The sequence below is a fragment of the Motacilla alba genome, chromosome 20 (genome assembly GCF_015832195.1).
Source record: "Motacilla alba alba isolate MOTALB_02 chromosome 20, Motacilla_alba_V1.0_pri, whole genome shotgun sequence".
NCBI classification, from domain to species: Eukaryota; Metazoa; Chordata; class Aves; order Passeriformes; family Motacillidae; genus Motacilla; species Motacilla alba.
This window is the reverse complement of record NC_052035.1, coordinates 4800344-4818043: the sequence shown is the minus strand read 5'-3', so window position 1 is coordinate 4818043 and position 17700 is coordinate 4800344. Positions and strand designations below refer to the sequence as shown.

The following is a 17700-nucleotide window of genomic DNA, read 5'->3' as shown; positions in this document are numbered from 1 at the left end:
AATACAGAACTTCAAATATTTAGTGCATTGATTGCCACATGTTTCTCCTAATTTGCAATTAGGAACATCTGCTTGTTGATTAAACTCAGATTAATTCATCAGGGGAGCTTTCCAACCAAGCACCAGTTGTAGTGAAACTGTATAGAGTCACCTGTAAGCTCCTGTGGAGTGGAATTTAGCTGCATTAGCAAAGAATCCAGAAACTATGCACCTCAAAACAGGATCTGGATCACCTGGAAAGAAGAATTTTTCTGTAAGGTGAGTCAATGGAAAGGCAAAAATCCCTAAAATACCACTTAATCATCTCAAACAACTTTTCAGAGTGCATCAGGCTTTGACAGCAAAGACAGGAGAGCAGACAAACCCTGCAATTCCTTTTGACTTCAATTTCACAGCAAAGCAAAAATTGCTGCCTAACGAACGAATGTTGCCACCTGTGTCTCCATGAAGAGTTTCACTGTCCCCAAAGCAGCCCAGTGTGACAGCTGAGCATTGAAGGCTGATTTTTCAGAGCAGGTAGAGACAAGTGCTAAGAACCAGTCCTGGCACCTGTGCACACACAGCACAGCTGGAAATCATATCCCAAAGGCAGAACAGCACTTTGAACAAAAATGGCCTTTTTGAAAAGACAAAGAGGGAACAGGGTGACCTATTTAGGAGTCTTTTGGAAAATCTGTCCACTAAATAGATAATCAGTGGTTTAAACTTTTGCTGGAAATCTCAACTAATGAAGACTGGACTAAAATTTAATTGTACAAATAGGCTGAAGTACTCTTCTGCAGTCATTTTTAGGAAAAAAATCTGGTCTAAATTAACATTATTTTGAGGCCAGGATAAAAATACTCCAAAGGTTACAAGAAAAGCAGGGAGCAGACTGCCAGTTTGGAAACTACTTTCACTATGTATTGGACAAGAGCTTAAAAAAAATATCACCTTCACTGGACTTCTTTGGCACTTTAAAGCGGACGAGAAGTTTTTTCAGCTGCTCTCTTACAACAGAAGCTCTCACAAGCCCTTTGTAGTTCAGAAAGTGTTCCTGACACCACTGGGAGCTCTTGCTGTGCTGTACAGTGAGAAGAGAAAAAAATCTCAGTGAGATATCATCAGTAAAGCAAACCCAATCTCTTTTGGATAGCCTTGTTCTGTTTTAATTCTGGTCTCCTGCAACACATTTCTTGTGGTTTTCCCTGAAAATTACCTATTTACAGAGCAACTAACAAGGGTATGTAGCACTAGTAACTAAAAAACATGTCTCAAACAACTTGTAAATAGCAGATCAAATGCTATGGGGTATTTTCAAACAGATGTGCTTCATTTCTTCACATGTGGTGAAAGAGAAGAGCATTCATTCCATTGAATTCTCTCAGATCATAAACTCGTCTGTTTTCAACCTCAAAATGTAAACAACCTTTTCAGTGCTGTTTTCATTGGTCTTCTCTCTGCAAAGGGCTGTTTCTCCAGAACCCAGCACTCCCTCCAAGAACTTTTGCATCTGACTGTTTCTAAGAGAGTTACACAGATACAAAATGTGAAGGGCAACATTTCAGTTGGTGCCTGCCTGGCTGCTTTGTGGCTGGGGAAAAAGAGTCATGGTTGAACACTTGGGTGGTTATATTGCTTCAACTCAGCACTGCTGCAAGTATTTTACTACAGAATTGGTTTATACCAGCAAAATATACTCCTCCCAAATAGGTGTAGCAACTTCAAAACTATTTAATAAACCTCAGCTTACAGAGCAGTACTAAGGTTGGTGTTAGACCTCAGGGTATGACGATCAGTGAGTTAATTTAACACCAGAAAATAGACTGCTAGATTTAAATGCAGATTATCATCAGTAAAACGTGAAAAAATATTAATTTCATTGGAAATTTGGACATTTGTTTTCCCCAAGACCAAATCCCTGTCTCCTTGAAAACACAGCTGTCTACCCATAAGATTTCCACGCTGTACCCCAACAAAATTCTCTTTTACTCCCTGTTCAGAGGAACTGAGGAAGATCTGTGGCAAATGGTGATCAGAGAGTCTTTTAATGTAGACTTATCACTTGGTAGGCTTGGTAAGTCCTCAGCTTTGAGAGCTTTTTGTATCCAAAACTTTCCGATTCAGAAGTGAGAACCTCAGGTTCCTCCCATTCCTGCAAATCCACATCCACTTGAACTGACTTACTTTGATAAAGGCTTCATAAACATTCAGCATGGTCAGATGATCACCTTCCTCCACAGCAAACTTTCTGTGTTGCCTGGCCTGCAGAACAAGAAATACCATTTTATAGGCAGACTGATTTTTGCTGAAATCATGTCTGACATGCCCAATTCCTTTCAGCTCCATATTTCTTGGGGACTGTTAAATTCTAACCATCTATGGCAGCTCCTCTAGGCAACAGCAATGCTTTCCTAGCCCCCCTAAACTCAGGAACACTTTTAAAACTGAAATTGGAAAAATTAACAGATCAAGAATCTCCATTCATTAAAATTAGGCTATTAAGCATTTGCTACATCCTTCCTTGTTTTGTTCATCTCTAAAGCAAATGGTGTGTGGGAAGGTTTTGGAGGATTTTTTTCTGCAAACCCTTCCACTGACCAGTATTGGTTTATAACCTTTCATGTTCCTGGACCTCAGAAGGAGGTTTATAGCACTACTAAAAGACTCCAAGGTTCCCCTGTTATTTAGTTTCTTCTTCTACCTACAACAAACAGATACAATTCCAGACCTTATTTTATTTTCGCACAAAGCTGCAGTCTGTAGTAGGCACCAATACTTGCCAGAAGTCCAGAAATGTGGAACCAACAAGCAGAAAAGGAGACACAACTGAACTTACAGCCTGGTTTTTTTGATTTGGAGGGATCACAAAGATGTTTTGAATCTGCATCATGGCAGCAATTGTCAAAATCTCTTGGGAGCAGCCAAAATTTCCTGAAGAAATGAATGAATTTTAATGAAGAAATTCAGTAAAGGAAGTCTTCCATTCAAGTTACCTCCACAGAGAATAAAATAAAAAAGAAGCAGAATATGTTTTTATAGTCTTTAAAACAAAAAATACATAAAGTCCTGTATTTTTTTCATATCACAGTGAACATTTTCAATGGAAAACTTAAGAAGAAAATGTTAGACTTATTAGACTGTGAAATGTCTTAGACTAATTATTTAATAGACATTTTAACCAATTCTTTTCACTGCAGACCACACCAAGATGAAGTATAGTATGAGTTTAGCAAATGTCTAGCAATGCATTACAACTCCATAACTGTGAAGAAACTGTGGTAGTTTTCCTCCTACCTGATTCCAGAAGCATCTTTGCAAACATAGGATTCAAAGGAAACTCTGCTATTCTCATTCCAAGAGGCTCTGTTAATCGGCAGTGCATGTCCAAACCTGCAGCACATCAAGAAAGGTAGCTGGGACCCAGGCAAACAGCACAGCAAGGCTCCTTTGAGACTTCAGCTGTACTAAAGAGCAGAATTACAAGCTAAAACATAGCAAATGCACCTTAGAGTTGCTAAGTGTATATTACACTCAGCTTAAAGGCAATCCATGACACCCATTTACTCTCCCACGGGTCACCAGATTTATTTTTCAAAAATACTTGAACACACAAGTTTTTTAATTTTGACCAAGTTTCCCTCTCGCTGTCAATAATTTTTAAAAAATTCAGTCCAAGTCAATGCCATGGCCAGAGAGGATATTAGCTGTTAGACCTCCTATCCTCTTTTTAAATATTTAGTAACATCTTTGTTCATGGGGATGTAAGGCAGATGAGAATGGAAATGGGAACAAAAATGGAACAGGCATTATTGCAGGAACAGGAAGCACTCCTGATGGCAGGGTGTCATTTTTCTAAGCACATCTACTTAGGTCATGGAGAAAAATAATATATTATTATGTAAACAAGAGATGCACAGCTGATGAAGCTTTTCTACAGTTTAGTCTGCCTTGTTTATCAGCCACTCAACTGCCAGTCATGTTCCAGCTGTAGCCTTCTCCCTGGAGATGGCACAGGAGGGAGGCCTGACAGCCTGATCTGTGATGGCCAGAGCAGCCCAGAGCAACCATGCACATTTACCATTTTAGAGGTTTGGCTCCCTCCAGTCAAACCCCTGCAGCAAGGGTGACCCATGCAAAGCACAGGTCACACTCTAACTCTGAGCTTTATGCTGAGATTTCAGGGAAAGATTTAAATGGCAAAGCCTTCCCTTTGCAAGAGGACATAGAATTAAAAAAATACAATACACGGGGAACAATAATAAGGAAAAAAAGCTTGCTAAGAAAGGCAGCAAAGAGTAAAAATTGAAAGAGAAAATAAAAATTGAAAGAGAAAACTTCAAGAGGCTAAATTGTATGAGGTATGACAAAGAAGTAAAGCACAAGAGAAAGGCTACACTAGTAGGGGTGAGTGAGAGCCCAATAGCAGGACTTTGGGGCACTGCAGGTTGCATAACCAACCACAGCAAAGCAACCTGAGGAAACACAACCACAGCTCTCACATTATATAAACACATTATTTGTCAGACTGTGTGCTGGTAACAAAGCCACAGCTGCACCGTAGATCTATTTCACAGAGAAAAGCAAAACCACAAATCAGGTCAAGGAATGAGATCTCCTATAACTCATGTCAGCATATCAGAACCCACAGATCCCTCCAGCCAGTGTTTATTTCATTATTTGATATGCTACCTACTCATGACAAGGCAGTGATTCACTCACACACCCCTACACTGTCCAACAAAACCTACCAGGCTTTTCACATCCAGTTTTCCTCAGAAAGAGCTACCAAAGCTTTTGTGCAATGGTGAACTAACATATTGAAACACAAAGTCACAGCACCTGCAAAAATTAAGGTATGACAGCTTTCATTGGACTAGTGCCATATGAGAAGTTCAAGGTTTACCACAACTAATAGCTTAGACAGGTTTTCATCTACAGAAAGAAAACTGCATTCCTAAGTAGGAAAAAGGAGAAATTTCCATATATTTATGCACCACCTTCTACAGGTACATCAAGTCAAAATCCTTTGGCTTCTGCTGCATCCTACAAATGTCAGTACAATTTTGCATGATCTATATGGGTTGTGCACAGATCTATTTGTAGTAATAAGCTTGAATATAGCCTGCAATGGATACTAGTTTGGAATAGGTGAAAGTTTCCTTCAAATAATCCTGGAAGCAATCACTGAATCCACATATATACAGGAAATTAAAGATCTTAGAAAAAGATATTATAAAGATTTTAATTAAATGTGCTCAGGAGAGATTATTCAAGTACCATGGCACTAAAATGTTTCAAGTAACAACCACTAGTGTGTGACAGACTGAGGGATTAAAACTATCCTTTTTGAACTTAGGTGACAACTCTCAAACAAATCTTCAAGAAAGACCTGAAATAACCCTAAAAATAAAGCCACTTTTTGCCTGCTTATTTACCTCTTAAATTATGCTTAAAACCAATAAACTCCAACTGACAACTCAGACTCTCAAAAGGGCATCAAAGGAGAAGGCTGAGGAGAGATACTCCTGATGTGATCAGTTTGCACCACTGTAAAAATAATCCCTGTACAAACAGTGATGTGTTTATTCAACACAGCTATCTCAGCCTGAGGACATCTGCCCTGCACGAGCTGGCACCACGCTGGCACAACAGAGGCCTGACCCCAAACTGCCTTTTTGAATGTGGCTGCAATGGCAATGATGAAATTCATGCTCCTACTTGCACAAGAGAAATTTAATCCTCACTGCACCTGCAAATGCTTGGGCAGCTCCACCTCTGCACTTTTATATAAAATCTTCATAATAAACCACCTAAAACTTAACTTCACCCTAAACTTCAGCAAAAACTGAAGAGTGTATCATACGCATTTCTTTCCATCTGAAACACCAAGATCAGCACTTCTCTGTTCTGCTACAAAGCTGTGCAGCCAAGAGAATAAGAACTCTTTGAACCTATATGAGCAGAACATTTCTGCCAAAACATCACCCAGCTAATCAGTGAGTTTATTGAACTTTCCTCACCATTTCCCTAAGGTGGTTTTGGCTGTGAATTCATCCTTGCAACACATTCCTGAGCCACTGTGAAGGTCCTTGTTCCAAGCTTGCAGAGGTTGCCAAGAACCAAGTGTCTTAAGTGAAACCCTCCTTTGCAAGATGGAACTGAACCAGCACAGGGCAAAATCCTGGCCAAGCAGAGTTACAGCTCCATGAGAATAAAAAGAGAGCAGACTGCCACAAGTTACAGCACAGCATCTGTGAGTGGTCTAAAAACAGCCACAAACCCCTGGAAGCTTCCAAAACTTACACAATCTCCTTCATGCTGCCTCATGTTTACATTATGGAGCAAACATTGTCAACTCTGAATTAGCTACAAACAAGGAGCTGAAGTCAAACAGAGCTTAGTTTTGACTACTTGGCCTCGCATCAAGTTTCTGTTTTGTTTAGTTTGTTGCATTCAAAAAGATTACACATCTGTCAAAAAAAGCTCAACAATATAACAGTTCTTCCTATAAACAAAATTAGGCAGCAGGCATCCCACTCACCACACAAAAAGGAGTTGAAAACTGTGTATAAAAACATATTACTACGGTGTGATCTGAGTGTTAAAAGTAGCCAACAGCAGCATAATGAATAAAACCAAAATGAACACACTTAGAATCAAAGACTATCTCAAGTTGGAAAGGACCCTCCCATAAGGCCCAAGTCCAAGCCCCTGCTCCTCACAGAACCACCTAAAACCAAACCATATGCCAAGTGTTGTTCAGACTCCAATGACTTGGAGAACAAGCTGTGATTAGTAACACAGAATTTTTGAAAAGATACTCTTTTAAGTAGCTAAATAGTAGAAAAGTACTTTGAATTATGCTCTCAAGATCTGTCAGACTAATCTTTTCACTAAAGTTGTGTGTATCTGTTGACTTGTCCATAACTAGCAAGTTCAATACTAAAACTAGAGCAGAGTCTTTGCAAGTGGCATGCATTTAAAAGCATGAAAAGCCAGAAAGCTGTTCACTGAAACACACACACTGCCTTGAGAAACAGAGTTCCATGTCCATCCAGGAGAAAATGTGCTGGTTTTAGGGATGATCAGGGGTTTTTGTTACTGGTTGTATCCTGTAATCACAGCTAATGGAATCAGAACAGTTTGACTTGCTGTGGGTTTGAACTTTGCCCCAGCTGCAGGACCAACAGCACAACCATGGAGACCATTACACTACAGCAGGTGTAGCCTTTCAGCCACAGCCCATCCTGCATCCAGAGCAGAGAACAGACTGGAATTCATTTTAAAAATTATAATTAAATTAGCTCTTAATAACTTCTGTCAGTCAAACCTTCAAAATCATAGCAAGAAGGCAGTTTGAAAACTACCACACTCTCTGTGGGGTTTTACAGCCTGCACAGCCTCCAGGGACTGAGCTCTCCCAAATTCAGGCATCACATTTGACTCACAATGCTTGGGCAGAGTTCCAGCACACACACAGCAGGATCAGATAATGACTGCGATGTGTGAACAGGAAAATTTACAATAGACAGACTGTGCTTTTCAAAGTCCCATTAAGGAACAAAGTTGCAATTCTATCAGCCTTGATAAAGTCTGGGTTATTACAGCCAAACCTTTGCTTACAACTTTTTCTATCTCCAAGTGTTACATGTTTCCATTGCTGGCACAGTAAGGAAATAAAAGACCACAACACCAAGTCTTAGGTATGTAACAATTTATCTAACTGGATGCAGGTAAAGTTAGTGTCTAACTCCTCAACTGGTCTAACTAGTATCCAAACTCCATTTTTATCTTCATACCACTCTGTAAGGACTGAAGGAACACAAAGCGGATCTGACAGGGAAAAAACACCCTCATCAGCTCAGAGCCCTGTTCCTAGCAAGGACAAATAGGTGGTTTCCTCTCATGAAATTGCAAGGAAATACAGATAAGATAGTTATAAAATACTCATTTACCCAATCTAAATAGTTAAATTCTAGTTTAAACTCCATTGCTGCTGTTTGCTTGCTTATCCATCTGAAATAACCAAAAGAAAAGACTAAATCCAGAAGAGACTGAGGTACACTCTAAAAACCCACCAACAAAAACTTTCCACCAGTCACAGCTGTGTTTCTCCTTCTTTCTCAAAGCACAGTTCTGAAATGCAATTTTAATAATGCCCATCCAACACCAAATACAAATTAAGAGTTTTTTCCACAACTCCTGTAATGTAGCTACAAATAAAGCAAAGCTTTAAAATCTCACCTCCTAAAGCATACAGCAGCTCTAAAGCTTGCACCATCGACTGTGCAGGGGGTGGCTGTGAAGAGAAAATGTGCATTGATTGAAGTTATCAGCATAGGACATGAATTCATTGACTTTCCTCTTTTACAAAATCCTTAACTACCTACTCCCTGCTACAAAATGAACAAAGAGCTCTCACACTCTTCCTCCTTCATAAATTCAATGCAAAGGGACAGTAGCTACAATTCTACAGAACCTCGCTTTTTTTTTTTTAAGGTTTTCCTGACTTCTCAACAATTGAAACATCAAACTCTGGAATACAAATGGTTGTTTCTAAGTGGTCACACACATTATTTGCACCACTGGTTCCCAGGAACACACTTTGCTGCCTGACAGGGGCCAAGGAGCTACGCTTTCCAAACCAGCAGGGCAATGGTGAATGGCTGTGAGGGCAATCCCCAGGTCATCCCCTGATCTCTCTTCAGCCCAAGGAAAGCTGGCAGCCTGCAGAGCCTGGGACTCACCGAGAGGAAGGGGAACCTGAGCACGTTGTCAATGCCCAAAGCCTTGAGCTGCAGGATGACAGGGGCCAGGTTGCTGCGCTGCATCTCCGGCACCGTGGACTTGGGCAGCTTCTCAAAGTCCTCCTCTGTGGGGGGAGAAAAACACAGCTGGGGACTGAGCTTCAGCTCCCATTCTGTGCAGTCACCACGACACAATCACACCCATTTCAAGTTTGAATTATCACATATGGATAATTAACAGCTATTAAAAGACTATCTCTATCCTAAAGATGATATTTCTCCAATTACTTTATTTTACATTATTTTATTTTAATAAAAATTCAGTGGTTTTGGCTACAGTTGTGATTTTGTAGTTCACCCACCCACATTTCAATTTGAAATGTTATAAATTCTTCACAGAAATCTGGAAATGTTTTGTTTCTCTTCTGTTTCATGTTTTTGTCAGAAAATAAAAGGCAGGGTGCAATACTACAAAAAAAGCATTTTTTTTAAGAGACATGGAAAAGTTTCAAAGCAGCATGCTTTCAGTACAAGAACACTATTTTTGTAACTACTCAAACAAATGGTTTAAAATATATATTTTAAATAAAGGATGGAAAAACAATTTATTTAACAATGCCTTTTTAAAATCACGCTCACTATAAATCCAAGTCTGGAAAAATACCCCATGTAAGGATAAAACCTTCCACTAACCAACTGTTCTGCAGTAAAAAAAGGCACATTCTACATTATTTTCACCCAAAATATTTTCATTTCTACAGAAGCCTTTTCTATCTCAAACCTTCCCTAGGACAAAGACAGTGCTGTTTCTCTGCTGTTGTTCACTCTGCACACTTTCTTCTTTTCTTTTTCATTTTTCCCTCCTTTAAAACACTTCTTAAAGCACTCCCTAGACCAGCTCTTAAGCACACAAAAGTACCTTCAGTGTAGTCATGGTTTCTCCAGGAAAACACTCACAAAGCTGTGTAAGCTTGGGATATTGCACAGCATATATTGTCTCCTGATTCTTACTGGATATATATAAATTCAGAGCATAAATCATGGCTTGGTTTAATATGGCAATTACTGGCAAGCACATACACTTTTTAAAGGAAAATGCTGCATCTCCAATGTCTCAGAGCTCCAGTAAAACTAGAGGGGACCTGAAGCCCATCAGCAATGGGAGTGTTCAGCTGCAAAGCCTTTTCTCATTAAGCAGCTGAGAGCAGACATTTTGATTGCAGCTCTCTGGACAGTGTGAGGTGGCCAAGAGATTTATTTATAACAGCAATTTTGGTGCACTGCCAGGGTCATTGATTCAAGGGAAGAATTTGGGGTTGGCAGCTATTCCTAGGAAAAAAAAGAGACATGAAGTTTTCTCTGAGTTACCTAAAGGATTTCCAGAGCCCTTTTGTTAAATGCAAGGTCTATAAAGACTTCAGTCAGAGAAGAGAGTGTATAATACTGGTAAGTATTAAAAGCTGAAACTGCTCAGAAACCAAAGTCCTTAAAGAACGAACTTCTTAATAAGCTCATCACTTTTAAGAGCTGCACTGACATTTCATGTTTGTAACTGCTGACTCTGCCCCATTTGTGCTTCTGAGTCACAAAAAGATTCCGTTTCTAACACCTAGCACATAAGAACAAGGTATTTCTAAACAAGCCAGAGGAACAACTGTGGGAATCAGAAAAACAGAAACTTCCAGAGATACTAAAGAATTTGATTTACAACCTTAGAAGAAGCTTAAACTGATGTAAAAAGACAATACACAAACATTAAACAGAAAAATTATAAACTTATGTTTCTATAGTTGTAAGTAAGAATTGTACCTTAAGTAAGTGAGAAACTGTATTGATAAGATAGTGAAGGGTTTACAATGTAGGGGTGAGGTTATATAGATTATATAGGTTATATATATGTAGTGTAGAGGTTATACAGAGTAGGCTAAGAGTTTAGAAGTTATAATAGAAACGTGTACACATAAAACAGCAGCCTGTTAGACAAAAGTATTCACAGTGCAGTAGAAGTAAAAGTGATAAATTAAAAAAACAAAATAAACCTTATAACATCTATCCATTAAACTAGAAAGTATATAGTTATAAATATATAACTAGAAAGTTATATATTACCTTGTAGCAAAGAAACTTGTGACTATTCTTGAACTATAACCAGCTACTTAATCTCATAAATCTCACAACCTCTAAAACTAATATTTATCTAAATAACAAATCGTTCTTAACCCAAAAGTAATCCCATTCCTTCATTTCTCACAGCAACAACAATGAACAACAAAGGGAAATATTGTTCTTTCGATGAATGTGCAAGCACAGCCTTTTCTCCTTAATCTGACACTAATGAGCAGCTTATAACTGGCAGGTTAAGGCAGCCAGTGCAGGGCAGAGGCCCCAGCTGCTGACCTGTGTAGAGCCGGTAGCACTTCCCGGAGCGGTTGCGGCCGGCCCGCCCCGCCCGCTGGTTGGCCGAGGCTTTGGACACGGGCACCACCACCAGGCACTCGATGGCCGTCTTGGGGTTGTAGGCACGCAGCTTCACAAAGCCACAGTCGATGACAAAGGCGATGCCGTGCACCGTGATGGAGGTCTCGGCAATGTTGGTGGCAACGATCACCTGCAGGCACGGGAGCAGAGAGGATGCTGTGAGCTCCCTGCTCTCAGTGAGCCCATCAGGCTCACTGTACCTGCCAGGGACATCTCAGGAGCACAAAAAGGTACAGTACAAGCAGCAGAAGGAGTTGTCAGCTTGAAATAAGCCCAGTTTGCACAGCAGTTCTCACAGCTTCACTATCGCTTTCTTATTCAAATTTATTTTTTCTTCATAAAAGAAGAGCTTGGCAGTGTTTGCAGAGAAAATCTTTGACAGTGTTTGCAGAGAAAAAGATTAACTGACTGTAAATAAAGTGTTCTTATGTGGCAAACTAAAAATGTTTTCTTTCTGCCTCTCAGTTACACTGAAGTATTCTTTGTACACTCACAAAGATATGTAAGGTGAGGTAAAGCTATGTAAGGAATGGGAAGATGTAGAGCTATGTAAGGAATGAGGTGGGAGACAGGAGGGGAACAGAGCTGATTAAGAGTTCCACATTCAGCACTTCTGCAGGGATTCACTTAAATATGTATGCCCTAAAATAATAAAATAATTGTTCCCAGACAACAGTGGGAAATCTAATGTTTATTTCACTTGAAATTAAAAAGTAAATTTTGAAAGTTAACTGACTAATGTCATATCCCGGAGAGAACTATTTATATGAAATGTTCTTCAATGGCAGATGAACAATTTCACTTGTCAAACCCAAGCAGGTACAAGAATTACAACTCATCTTGGTGTAGTTTTGTCAGCTTATTTCAGCCCCAACACAGGCTCTGCACAAGCAGAAAGCACTAATCACATCCAATTATATACTTTTGTGACATTGAATGTCCAAACAAGACTTGCAGAAGTCAAAACAAAGCTTTTTTTCCACTAAAATCAAGTAAGCTTGAGCTTGTTCCTTAGATGAAAATATAGCACTTACCCACTCTGTCACTAATTTTTCTACTACTGGTGGAAAACAGCCCCATTTAGATCACAAAAAGGAAGAAAAAGGTAAAAGCAAAGGAGTTCAGAGGGTAAGAAGACAAATACAAAGTTGTATAGAGACACTGAAAAATTGCAGAGTTGATGAGGCAGAGAGGAGAGCTGGAGCTGACATGTCTAGGAGTGATCAAAGATGAAAAGGGAAGCCAGGGAACATGTTCTTGGCTCCCAGTTTGAAAGCTGACAGGCACTGATGGGAGATGCAGAAAGCCTCCCTCAAAGCAGCACTTGCAATAGTCCCGTGATGTGAAGCTGATAAATGCAACCTGTGTGCTGCAGACACCCTTCTGGGTGGTGGACATTGAGACAGACACAAGAGCTCACCTTCCTGACAGTGTGAGGGACTCTCTCAAACACTTTCAGCTGCTCAGGAGAAGGCAGCCCAGCGTACATGGGCAGAACACGGAGGTGCTTCTTCATCCCGGTGCGAGCGAGGGCCCGAGCCTGTTCTATGAGCATGGAAACAACAGTCTCCACTTCCTCCTGCAGCCAGAGCAGCACAGGGCACACAATGAGAGAGGCTGCACTTGAACAGCACATTCCTGTCACCTAGATACAAAAACTGCACCAAATAATACCATTGCAATTGTCCAAACTCCAGGACGTTGACTAGCTTATTCCCTGCTGTAATATTTTAAAGATAAATTGCTATTTACAAGTAACAAATAAAGTAACAAATAAAGCTTTATACACCTGTTTGTGTTGAGTCAATGTCATACCAAAAACACATCATGGGGAAGGACTGAACCAAGCTTAGGAGGAAGAAGGTTAATTGTCCTGTCTATCTCAACTGGTGAGAGCAAAATGGGAGGCCAAAATATTTTGGCAGAGCAGAATGCTGTGGGCCTGGATGAGGAATGGCACAGGAACAGCACTGACACCTCTTGCTCAGCTTCATGTTTAATCACAGCTGTGGCATCTCACTCTTAAAGACACAAAACAAAATGTTCAAATGAAATACCAAATTCATTATTCCAAAGTTAAATCAATAAAGGGGATGAGGAATTGCTTTTGAAAATATGCAAGATGCTACTGAAGTTCTTCAAGGTAGCTCCTCACTGGAGAAATGAGTTGCCTCCCATTTGCTCTTCCCAGCTGCAAAGTGAGCTGACAAGCACAAATAGAGCAGAAACCAGTACATTCTGATCTCATGGCAATTTGTTTTTCTGTCAGATACTTCAGATGTTAAGCCTAACAAATGGATATTCCATTTGCCTTAACTATTAATGATGATTCACCGTCAATTTAACAACTGGGTATGTGTGACTTGCACCAGCAAACCACACAGAATTCCACTCACTAACAAGACTGAGAAATACAGCATTAAATGACAAAAACTATCATCCATCACTAGCTTTGATAAATTCAGGCCATATATTGTCTTCACATCTTTGGGACTGGCCTAGTTTTGCTCCCATCAATAGAGAAATGCTTGTCATCTTTACTGAGAATAAAGTAAGGAAAGCCTCAGGAGACTGAGGCAGCTTTGCAAAGCTCACAATACAGCACTGTAAAGCAAAAAAAAAAAAAAATTGTTTATGTCTATACCTGGCCAGTTAAAAATGCCAGTATATCACCATCATTCTCCATCTGGTGAATTTTCATTGTAGTTTCCACAGTTGATTTTATATAGTCAGGAACAGGACTATAGGGAGAGAAAACAGCAGAGACATGAGCAGAAAAATAGGCACAGACTCCTCCCCTCCAGCAGGGACAAACAGAGCAGCTTTGGGACACCAGAGCTCTAACCTAGACAAAATGATAGCACAGTTGCACAGTCTCACTACTGCCAAGACCAGACAGGAACACACCTCTGTAGGTAAAAGATGTCCACTGGAAACGTCCTCCCCTCAACAGTGAGGATCACACTGGTGTCTTTGCTGGGGTCACCGGTATCATTTTGATTAAAGAAATCCCTGAATTTCTACATGAAAATAAAAACAAACACTTTCAGTTTGACATTTCAAGGAATGGAGAGAAAAACCTAAAGACACAAAGATGTTAAATTACTACTATTTGGATGTTTACTTCATCATTATGACAGGCAATTAAGCAATCAAAAGCTTGATTTTGTTGCCTTCTATTCTGTCTGGGGTTCAGGCATTTAGCACAAACAGCACTGCATGTTTATTACTTAGAGAAGTAAAAACTGGAAAAGGAAATAAAATTAATTATAGCAGCTACTACAATTGGAAAAGAAGATAAAGAAACTTTTAACTGGAAGCTAAATCTACCAAATTAGCAAAGTCAAAGCCAAGAAGAACTTAGAAATAATTGGTACAAAAAAGTTTGTGTAGGGCCTGCATATTCTCATCTATTTTTGGGTGAGTGAGTAAATTTTACAGCCCTTACTGAACACCAAGATCTCACTTTGTAAAAGCAGAGGCATGAATTATGAACGTTTTTGATTTATGCATTGTGAGACACCTTCGTAAATTTAGATTATTGTCATGAAGTATTTTCAATAAATAACAGCAAAAGATGGAACTTAAGAACCCATATAATTCATCTCAACTTTTATGAGCATTGTAGAGATAACCATCAACTCTCTGTATTAAAAAAATATTTATATAGTCACACCAATCATTTTGCTCATATTAACTCATTTTAGATTAACTGTCATCTATTTGAAATGTGGTTTCTGGCAGTTAAAATTTTGCATTGCAATGTACAGAATATACAGCAATGCAAACACTACCAAAGCACAGCACACTACCAACATTCATGGCATATGGTGCTTGTCACTGCAGGAAATCTCTGTGTGCCCACGTCTTCAGTGCCACATGCAAGCTCTCAGCACCATTTCTTGTTAAGGACAGAGCAATTAGGAAAAGTGGAGAAGAGGAATGAATATGATATAGGAGATGGAATAGCTGCCATATGAGGAGAGACTGAAAAGGCTGTTCTTGGGGAGCACAAGGCTGAGAAGACACAGCTGAGGTTTACAGAATCAAAGGTGACAAAGTGAATGTAAAACTGGTGTTGGGTATTTTCTTTAAACACAAATACCCAGTACAAGAGCTGGGAGACCCTTGATGAAACTAACAGGTTTGAAAGAATTAGACCAAGTACTTCATTATACAGCAGGTGGCAAACTCCTGAAAATTACTCATGGTGTCCTGGAGACTTGAAGATTCAAAGACAAATGAACAAACAGCAGGTCCATAAACACATAATAGAGGGAAACAGCAGGAAGGTGCTGACGAATATCTGTACTACAACTACTGCAGATGCTGAGGCAGCTCAGACCGAACACACCCACAGCAGGTGCACAGCCTCACGTGCTCTCCCGAAACAGCACCTCCTGTTGCTGCTGCTACAAGCAGTACACAGGGCTGGGTGAGACACTGCTCAGCTCTAAGAGAATTCCTCTTCTCTTCCTATTCAAAATGAAATTCAGGATGTTTTTACTAAGTCTACGTAAGTGTCCACAGGCCATGAGTCAGTCACGGATGTAGTAAGATCTCACTGAAATTAAATCTATTCATTTATCACTTCTTTTTACTTGTCTTTAGTTGCCTCAGATTATTTCTATCAGCAAAACTGAGCTAAATGTCCCTTAATAAATTAAGCCAAGAGAACCTATTTCTATAATGAATACAAATAAGGAAAAAAAAAAAATCAATACATAAAAAGCAGATTCGTATTTAAATTCGCACCCAAAACAGTTTGCTAATAGAACATGAAAACCAAAAAGAGCAACTGAACTACAGCAGATTTTTTTCCTGCGACCACTCAAGCAGCACAGAGGATAAGCTGTACAGGAATAGCAGTGGAGCTGTCACCTAATGTCACCTCATTTCAACCCAAATCTCTGAGCTGTACCTCTGCATCCAAGGTGGCTGAAGCCACAATCAGGCGAAGATCCCCACGCTTCTTCTGAATCTGGGAGAGAGACCAACAACACCCAGAGTTAAAAATACTTTCTGAAATACAAGACTAGAACCAAGATTTGGAGAATCCAGATTACCAGAAACCTCTCTCTAAAACTACTTTAAACTACAAGACTGGTGATGAATGAAGCAGCCATATCACCCCACAGGTCTAAGAACCCAATGACTGGTTAGAGTTTTATGTATTTATTTTAAGGGCATTCAGTCAGTTATTTTAATTTACTCCTGATTTCTGGTGGCAGTCAGATCTTTAGTAGGCTGAAAGTCAGCAACAAGCCCCAATCAGATCACTTCACATGATCAGCAGCAGCAGAATCAACAGTGTATTTTTGGAGCTATCAGCTAAGGAGACATTTCAGCATCAGGGGAAAGAAACAGAGGATCCTCAATGTCAGATGACCAAAGTAAATAGCTGGGTATGTACAACAGGCTGCAGGATAAATGAGGAAGCAGCAATCACACTCCCTAAATGAGGAAGCAGCAATCACACTCCCTCAATTACCAGCCATCAGGATCAGAGGTTCAATGAAAAGGATGGAAATGAAAACAGTTGCAGAGAACTGTATTAAAATCACCAAATTAAAATTACAGAATTACAGTGCACTAAAAAAGAATTACCTTTCTTAGTAAGCCAATGGCAATGTCTGTATACAGAGTCCTTTCATGAGCTTCATCCAGCATGAGGACACTGTGAAAAAAGCAGAAAAGTAAGGTTTCAGAAATTACTTGACTGACACTAGAATCAGTGCCTCCCTGTCTTCTAGAAACACCATTATTCTGCCACTTACAGAACTGGTGAAGTTCAAAAAGCTTGCAGCAGTGAAGCAGGGAGAAAAATGTACCTGACAGCACATGGGACATACACACTGCTCTCTATTCAGGCTGGATTTTGGAAAGGAGTAGGAAAAAAAAAGTCTGTGTTTACTGTACTGCATAGGTTTTCTGGACATCAGAAAAGCTTGTTTGTTGTTTATTTTTCTTTATTAGTATAAGGAAGAAAAAATAATCTAAAATTAGGAAATGAAACAATTCAGACTGCATAAGGCCCCCTCAGCTTTTGTCTCAAAACTACAGGATCAAACCCTGGTGGTTTTGGTGTTACAATGATCAACTAACAATATGATGTTGCTAAAAACAATGTTGTTTTTACAACATTAAGTCAGACTGGTACAATAATTTTCACTTTTTTGGTATTTAATTTTTAATAGCCACTAATAATTTATAAAAACTGCTATCATAATAGCTTGAAAAAAGCAGTTTTTTACCAAATTGCACTTCAGAAAGCACTCATTCCATGTTTTCTTACCTGTATCTTGTTAATAAAGGATCAGCCATCATTTCCCTCACCAGCATACCATCAGTTAGAAACTAGAAGTAAATGGGAAAAAAAAAAGTAAAAAAATTCTTGTCATATAGTCTCCACTGTGATTTTTATAGATGCTTTTGTAGGCTTTTGCCTGAATGTTTCCTGCCCTTTAATTTTCTAGTGATCTGTCAAATTAGA

General features: G+C 39.5%; 1 protein-coding gene across 1 annotated transcript in view; it reads right to left on the bottom strand.

The window, feature by feature from the left end:
* DHX35 (DEAH-box helicase 35) overlaps positions 1 to 17700 on the bottom strand; it is a 28718-nt gene that overhangs the window by 6286 nt on the left and 4732 nt on the right. Inside the window, exons 6-19 of the mRNA XM_038159268.1 lie at positions 17503 to 17564; positions 16815 to 16884; positions 16129 to 16188; positions 14115 to 14227; positions 13852 to 13948; positions 12628 to 12786; positions 11127 to 11337; positions 8730 to 8854; positions 8227 to 8281; positions 3277 to 3372; positions 2819 to 2913; positions 2167 to 2244; positions 934 to 1063; positions 152 to 233 (exon numbers count right to left, since the gene is read on the bottom strand). Coding sequence (XP_038015196.1) covers positions 152 to 233; positions 934 to 1063; positions 2167 to 2244; positions 2819 to 2913; positions 3277 to 3372; positions 8227 to 8281; positions 8730 to 8854; positions 11127 to 11337; positions 12628 to 12786; positions 13852 to 13948; positions 14115 to 14227; positions 16129 to 16188; positions 16815 to 16884; positions 17503 to 17564 — 1433 coding nt within the window. The remainder of the gene's footprint in view (positions 1 to 151; positions 234 to 933; positions 1064 to 2166; positions 2245 to 2818; positions 2914 to 3276; positions 3373 to 8226; positions 8282 to 8729; positions 8855 to 11126; positions 11338 to 12627; positions 12787 to 13851; positions 13949 to 14114; positions 14228 to 16128; positions 16189 to 16814; positions 16885 to 17502; positions 17565 to 17700) is intronic.